We start from the raw sequence: 7,465 nt of genomic DNA, 5'->3' as shown, positions 1-7,465 counted from the left end.
TTGTCTATGGCAAAGCTCGGCATAACAAACGTTTCGACTGCATTAAATGTTACAAGAAGTCGTTATGAAACCTGTACTCTAAACTCTAAACGAATCACCAGTCTGCAACAGAAACTCTGAGATACGTATCGCACCATTTTAGTTAACAACCGAAGATTAACGATTTGTTCTACCCAGAAGCATCCGGCTGGCCACAGTGAATAGTTTCAGGCATTTGTCCTTTCGCCGAATCTAGAAATAACATAAAAGGAGATGCACGAGTACAAGCTATTCCATCCGAGTTTGATCTGCAGCGGCACATGAGTCAGAGGACAATTCAAATCATGTTGTTGTTTTGCCTCGGAGTATCAAGATCGTTAGGACACACGTAATATAAGAATAAATACACTCCGGGTAAAACAATGCCGCCGTTACGTGCAACCATCGAACAAAGACGGATTCGAATTTTTCGGCTCTCCCCCAACCAGTATAAATAAACGGACACGATTGCCAGCGAAGCGATAATTATACGAGTTATACGAATTATACCAGTTATCGATTAATATCTACGAGTTATCTGCGAACGATTATACACTGTCTTTGAGAATGCGTTTGTACCAGCGACTTTGGACATTATCTATATTTATTTATAATTTATTTAATTCATTTCAAATATATTTGACAGGTTGCAACAGTAAGTTCTCGTTGCCGTTTCATCAATCCTCTCCAATTCCGCCACAAATTGGTGACATCCGACGTGATTTGGAACGAAGAAATGGCAACCGCTAACGAAGATAGCAAAGTCACAGCTAGTGTAGCAATCACTATGTCTCCTCTGCTACCTTCAAACATCACCGTGTGGTTCGCCTTATTAGAGACGCAATTTCGCACGGCGGACATCTCGTCGGACAAGATAAGATTCGCGACTCTTGGAAAATGTCTCGACGGTCGACTTCTACAACAAATTGAGGGCGTCATGACGGATCCTACAACCACGGGACGGTACGCGGAGTTAAAAGGCGAACTTATTCGTATTCTAACGGATACGGACAGTGCAAGGTTGAAGAAGTTGGTGGAAAGCGAAGAGATGGGGGATAGGAAGTCATCTGAATTTTATCACCACCTGAGAAAACTTGCTAACCCCTCCACGCCGGACGATTTCATCCTCACAGTGTGGAGGAATCGACTATCCGTTCGCATCAGGCGTATTCTGACCGCAGTAGATGACACGAACCGAAGAGGACGAAAATCTCATTTTTAGTGGACACTGGTGCCGACACATGCGTGTATCCGCGTAACAAGATACGCGGATCCGCGAACAAGGGCGACTATGAATTGTTTGCGGCCAACGGAACGGGGATTGCGACGGTTAGGTTGGGGTTAGGATGGCACCATCACCGTGTCCCTCAACCTATCACTACGTCGATCTTTCAAGTGCCGTTTTGTCGTTGCCGATGTGCGAACGCCCATCATCGGTTTTGTCTTCCTGAGTCATTATGAGTTGCTCGTAGACCCACGAAACAAACGGTTCCTTAATACGATTACATGACTGTCGACAAAGGGATTCGCCGCCACCACCGACATAGCGTCAATCAAGACCATCGACGGAGAATCATCGTATCCCAATCTACTGACGGAATTCCCTGATTTGACGAAACCGCCCGTTTTCCGGAGAAGTTTTCTACGACACGGTGTGCAACACCATATCAGGGCGACGCGGGGACACCCCCCGTCACGCCAAACTACACCGCCTCGTCCCCGATCGACTCAATCTGGCCGGCTCAATTCGCCGCGAAGGCGAAATTCGAAGTCATGATAGAGCAAGGCGCGATGCAGCCATCGAGAGGCCCATGGGCATCACCCTTGCATATCGTTCTAAAGAAGGACGGATGGATTCGACCTTGTGGCGACTATCGGGCCCGCACCACTCCGGATAGATACACACCGCCGTACATAGAGGACTTCGCGCAGAATCTGTATGGTAGGCGTATCTTTTCTAAAATCGATCTCGTTGACGCTTACCATCAAATTCCAATCGCGCCGGAGGACGTAGAAAAAACCGCGATCACAACATCTTTTGGCATTTTCGAAGCGACCAACATGACGTCAGAGAAACGTGTCAGAGATTCGTGGACGAAATCACGAGAGGCTTTGATTTCGTCTACGCATACATAGACGAGTTTTTAATCGCATCCGAAAACGAAGAACAACACCGCGAATACTGGCGGATTTTGTTTAAACGCCTTAACGAGTACGGGGTTGTAATATATATCGCGAAATGTGAATTCGACGTGAGCGAAATAAAATTCCTCGCCACTCCCGTAACGTCCGATGACTTCATCCTTACCATCTGGAAAGGCCGGCTGCCGGTTCACGTGCAGCATATTCTGGCCGCCGTGCAGGATAAGAGCCCCGAAACGCTGACCCGGATCGCCGGCAGCATTTACGAAATACACTCGGAACCAGGACAGGTTGTCGCGGTCAGCACAGACCGAATGACTGCGGTATCTAATCCACCTGCACAAAACGTCGGAGCTAGTGATTCTACCGCTGCTGCCACCAGCGCGTTGAGAGAGCAGACGATCCAGATGCAAGCGCAAATGAACGTGCTGCCCATGGATAATCGTCGACGACCGCGACCACGATCACGCTCTCGTACGAGATACCGCCGCCGTTCGAGATCCTGAAACACGCTGCGACAAGATGGTTTAGTTTTTACCACGCTACGTTTCGGGAACGCGCGAGAAAATGCAACTCACCGTGCAACTGGAAGCCGGGAAACGGCTGTAAACGCGGCAAACGACGACAGCTTGATGTTCCGCCGCATTTTCCTATTCGACAAAAACTCGCGTATCTCGTATCTGGCAGACACCGGCGCCGACATTTGCATCTACCCGCGCTGCAGAATCCGAGGACATGCGAGATAAAGCGAGTACGAGTTGTTCGCGGCTAACGGGCACAAATCGCAACGTACGGGACCGTCGCGGTCCATCTTAACTTGTCCCTACGGCGTGCCTTATGTGGTATTTTATTGTGGCCGACGTCCAAACACCTATTATCGGTATGGATTTTCTAAGTCACTACGGCTCGTGGACCCACGTAATAAAAGACTTCTCGATACGACGACCTAGTTATCTTCGAAGGGATACACAGCCACGGTCAACGTTTCATCTATAAAAACCATCTGCGGTAATTCAGTGTATCATCAACTACTGGCGGAATTTCCCGGCCTCACTCGTCCGCCGAATTACGGGAACATCGAAACCACGCTAGGCCTGCCAGTTTACAAAATACCCCGCCGCCTCGCACCGGATCGGCTCAAGCAGGTGAAAGTTGAATTTGAACTCATGATTGAGCAAGGCGTGGTGCGACCATCGAAAAGCCCGTGGGCGTCACCTCTGCACGTCGTACCGAAAAGGTACGGAAACCTGCGGCCATGCGGCGACTATCGTGCGTTAAACGCTCGCATGATACCTGATAGGTGGTACACGCCACCACACATAAAGGACTTCGCCCCCCATCTACACGGTAAGCGCATAATTTCAAAAATTGATCTCGTTCGCGCTTACCACCAAATTCCAATTGTGCCGGAAGACGTGGAATAAACGGTAATTACAACACCGTTCGGAAATTTCGAAGCGACCAATATGATGTTTGAAACGCCGTGCAAACGTGCCAGCGATTCGTCGACGAAATCATCCGCGGTCTCGATTTCGTCTACGCGTACATAGACGACTTCCTTATCGCTTCAGAAGACGAAAACTAACCTCGCGAACATCTGTAAACAGTATTCAACCGCCTCAATGAATACGGTGTAGTCATTAATCCCTCGAAATGCGGATACAACGTGAACGCCGAAGGAATCAAGCCGGCGACTGAACGTGTCGAAGCGATAATCAGAATCCCGAAGCCCACGGATGTTAAACAATTACGCAGGTACTTCGGTATGGTTAACTTCTACCGACGTTTCATATCGGGGGCCGCAAAAATTTTACAACCGTTTCACGACCTGTTAAGAGGCGCGGAAAAGGGCAACACGCCCATCGAGTGATCCAAACAGGCGGAGGACAGTTTCGAAGAATCAAAACGTGCCCTCGCGGACACCACGATGCTGGCGCATCCGATACTAGGTGCGCCCATCAGCCTTACGGTAGACACGCCCGATTATGCAGTAGGAGCCGTTTTACAACAGTACGTGAACAACAAATGGCAGCCGCTAGGGTTTGCCACGAAATCTCTAAAACCCGCGCAACAAAAACATGGCGCCTACGATCGCGAACTGCTCGCGATGTAAACCACCGTAAAACGCTTCCGACACGCCGTTGAGGGTAGAAACTTTATAATCTATACCGACCACAAACCCCTCATTTACGTATTTCGACAAAAACTTAAAAAATGTTCGCCACGACAATTTCGCTATCTAGATTATATAGCACACTTTACAGCGGATATCCGGTACGTTAAAGGCGTAGAAAACGATGTAGCCGATACGCCATCTCGCATCGGGACAAGTATTGTCAGTCTTAGTTAACGGGTGCTTTCCTCGGCGTCAACTTACCCGGCACCCGGGTACCCCTAGGACCATAGGGGCTGGGATACGCCCAACCATCGCGCAAGGCACCCAGTGCTACCTTGATTAGCCAAGCCTGCAGGGGTTGTCGCTCGTTACAGGTCGAACGGGGCGATTGCAAGCCCTACTGTCTCACCAGGACGGTTCCAGAGCAGGCGGGACGCTGCTCACCCACTGAAGACCATTCGGGGCGAGCCATTACCCCTTCAATCGGCCCTCTTGCCAGCATCTTGGCCATCAATCACTGCCACCACGAATCCAAACCCATAATTGGCCGAGCAGAGGGGTCGCTACTCCCTCCGGGCTTACACTCGACCCCCGTGGTACCATCCTAAGTCATTGGTGGGACTATCATGTGGATGTACCGCCACGTCACTGCCGGCCGGCGAGCTGCTAACCGTACTCGACAGATCCAGATGGGACTTACGTAAGCGGGGGCCTCAAGGTAAAAGGTACCCGGGAACTTATCCCGACGGTCCCATCCTTGGCATCGGGATCGTGGGTGCGCTACTACCCAAGGCCACATACAGAGAGCATAAACGAGCCTCTCGCTTACACTCCCGGCGACCTTCCCTGCGGTGTACATAGAGGACTCACGTAAGCGGGCCGCTGGTCCCGATGGTCCTCCCTGACTGCGGGAACGTGGGTTTACCAGCCCCCATAGACTTACATAAGCAAGTCCTCTCTGCGGAGCTCGCATCGGGACAACTGAAAACTCGGTAGATCACCGAACGTTAGCATCAGCACAAGAAAGCGACAATGAACTACGCCAAATCCTCAACTCTGACTCTCGCGCACTGCGACTAGAGAAGATTCGTTTTCCCGAAAAGAATGTGGAAATATTTTGCGGCATTTCGACCAGAACATTGCGGCCGTTCGTACCGAAACCGTTACGACGCAACGTATTTCAGTCGTTAGCCGGACTTTTCCATCCGGGGATACGAGCCACGCAAGAACTGGCCACAACGCGCTTTGTCTGGCCGTCCGTAAACAAAGATTGCCGTACGTGGACGCGACAATGCATACCGTGCCAACGCAGTAAAATCACCAGGTACGTATTTTCAGCACACGTAGACATTATCGTAATGCAGTATTCGGAGGGCTATCAATATTGTATAACGTGTATCGATCGTTTTTCGCATTGGCCCGAAGCCATTCCCATCGCTGACATGGAAGCGCCAACCGTTGCCTCGGCCCTCCTTTCAACTTGGATTTCTCGTTTCGGCGTTCTCTTAAAAATAACAACTGACCAAGGACGCCAATTCGAATGGTTTTGCTCTCGATTATTTCTTTAAAAGTTTGCCATTTGGAGGTTTTGTTGCATAGTGTCTCTGGATTGCTATAAAGTATTGGCTTGTTTCTGTATGCAATTATTATGGGTGTATGATCGGAGCTAAACTCGAGGCTGGGTGTTATTTTTAGTTTATTTGCGTTTAGTCCCTTTGTAACTGCAAACTCGAGTAGGTCGGATATTTTGCTGAGGTCTGTCGGCCAGTCTGTTTGTCTTCCTGTGGGTAATATATTGAGGTTCTTGTTTCTAGTGTATTTTTTCAGGGTTCTACCTCGAGATGTAGTAATTCTTGATCCCCACAGCGTGTGCTTTACATTGTAGTCTCCCGCTGCGATATACTTGTCATCTAAGTGTTGGAAGTACTCTTCCCACATTTGTGATGTAATTTTGTGTCGTGATGGTACATATATTGCTGGCAAATGGGAGTGGTTGCTGCTAGTTTGTACTGTACCGGTGGTTGCTTGGGTATATTCCTTTCTAAATTGGATGTGTAAGTGATGTTTGATATCGTTTCTTATTATTACCTGAGGGGTGTTCGGTATCATATATGGTGTAGTAAGGTATTTTCATGTAGCTTTTTGGAGTGAAGTGTGTTTCTGAAACAAGTAATATGTCTATATTGTTGTTATATAGGAATGTTTTAATTTCTGGGGCCCATTGTTGTAGGCCGTTTGAGTTCCAGGCTGCTATTTTCAGCGTGCCCGTTTTTATTTTTTGCTTAGCATGTTTGTAAGAAGTTGTAACATGACTGTTATTTGTTGCGTTTGCTGTCTGAGAACTGCGTTTTGTTCGCTTATCATTTTTGTTAGCATTTCAATGTTTTTGATGGATTGTTTGAGCAGTTCCTTGATTTGTGTAGTGTCGTTGCTGTTATTATTCTGATTTTGGTTGTCTAAGGGTGGCGATTGGATGACTACTTGCGCGTAGCTTCGGCTACCAACGGTGTTGATGTTACTGTGGTTATTGTTCATTACGTGCTGTAGATTTGGTGTTGTTTCAGTTTCTGTGCTATCCTGTTGCGCGTGAATGTTATTGTGTGTTCTGTTTCGAAGCGGCGGAGACAGTTTACATTGCAGTTGTTTTCTAACTACACAGCCTTTGTAACTGGCTGGGTGGTTTCCATTGCAGTTGTAGCATTTTACTTCATTTATTTTTCCTATGTATGGACAGTTTATTGTTAGGTACTTTTGACACACACCGAATTTCTGTTGCAGTAAATTTTTGTGTCCATATTGCTGGCACCGTATGCATTGCGGTATGTCTTTTTTATGTCTAGGTGGCTCCACTGTTACTATTGTGCTTAGAACTTTTTTAATTTCAAACATTTCTTTGTTATTATTTTTAGGTTCGAGTTCTATTAGAAATAGCAGTAATGGTTGTTTAGTATCATATCTCGTTATGTTGTTTATTGCTCTTACCTGGTGTCCGATTTTGGCTAGTTCCTCGCATATGTTGTTTGTATTTGTTTTTGGGTGTAATCCTCTGATTACTGCTTTGTAACTTTTATCAGTTTTGAGCTGGTAAATGCGATATCCGGCGTTTTTTCTTTTCGTGCTTTTGTCACTTTTCTAAAAGTTTCTGGGGTGTTAGTTTGTACTTTTACCTGGTCTAGTTTTAATTCTTTT

General features: G+C 47.5%; 1 protein-coding gene across 1 annotated transcript; it reads left to right on the top strand.

Annotated features, from left to right (window-relative positions):
* The first annotated feature begins 754 nt into the window (after positions 1-754).
* Positions 755-1,240, top strand: LOC117240948. The gene has a single exon (XM_033506968.1). It carries the CDS (start codon positions 755-757, stop codon positions 1,238-1,240), a length of 486 nt encoding a protein of 161 aa, XP_033362859.1.
* The last annotated feature ends 6,225 nt before the right edge of the window (positions 1,241-7,465 follow it).

This window comes from Bombus vosnesenskii, unplaced genomic scaffold, assembly GCF_011952255.1.
Source record: "Bombus vosnesenskii isolate JDL3184/JDL3185 unplaced genomic scaffold, Bvos_JDL3184-5_v1.1 scf7180000015101, whole genome shotgun sequence".
Classification (NCBI taxonomy): domain Eukaryota; kingdom Metazoa; phylum Arthropoda; class Insecta; order Hymenoptera; family Apidae; genus Bombus; species Bombus vosnesenskii.
Note: the sequence above shows the minus strand (reverse complement) of the source record. Positions and strands in the feature narration are given on the sequence as shown.

Excerpts from the sequence above, each read along its gene's own strand:
- LOC117240948 (XM_033506968.1), top strand. The coding sequence starts at position 755 with ATGGCAACCGCTAACGAAGATAGCAAAGTCACAGCTAGTGTAGCAATC.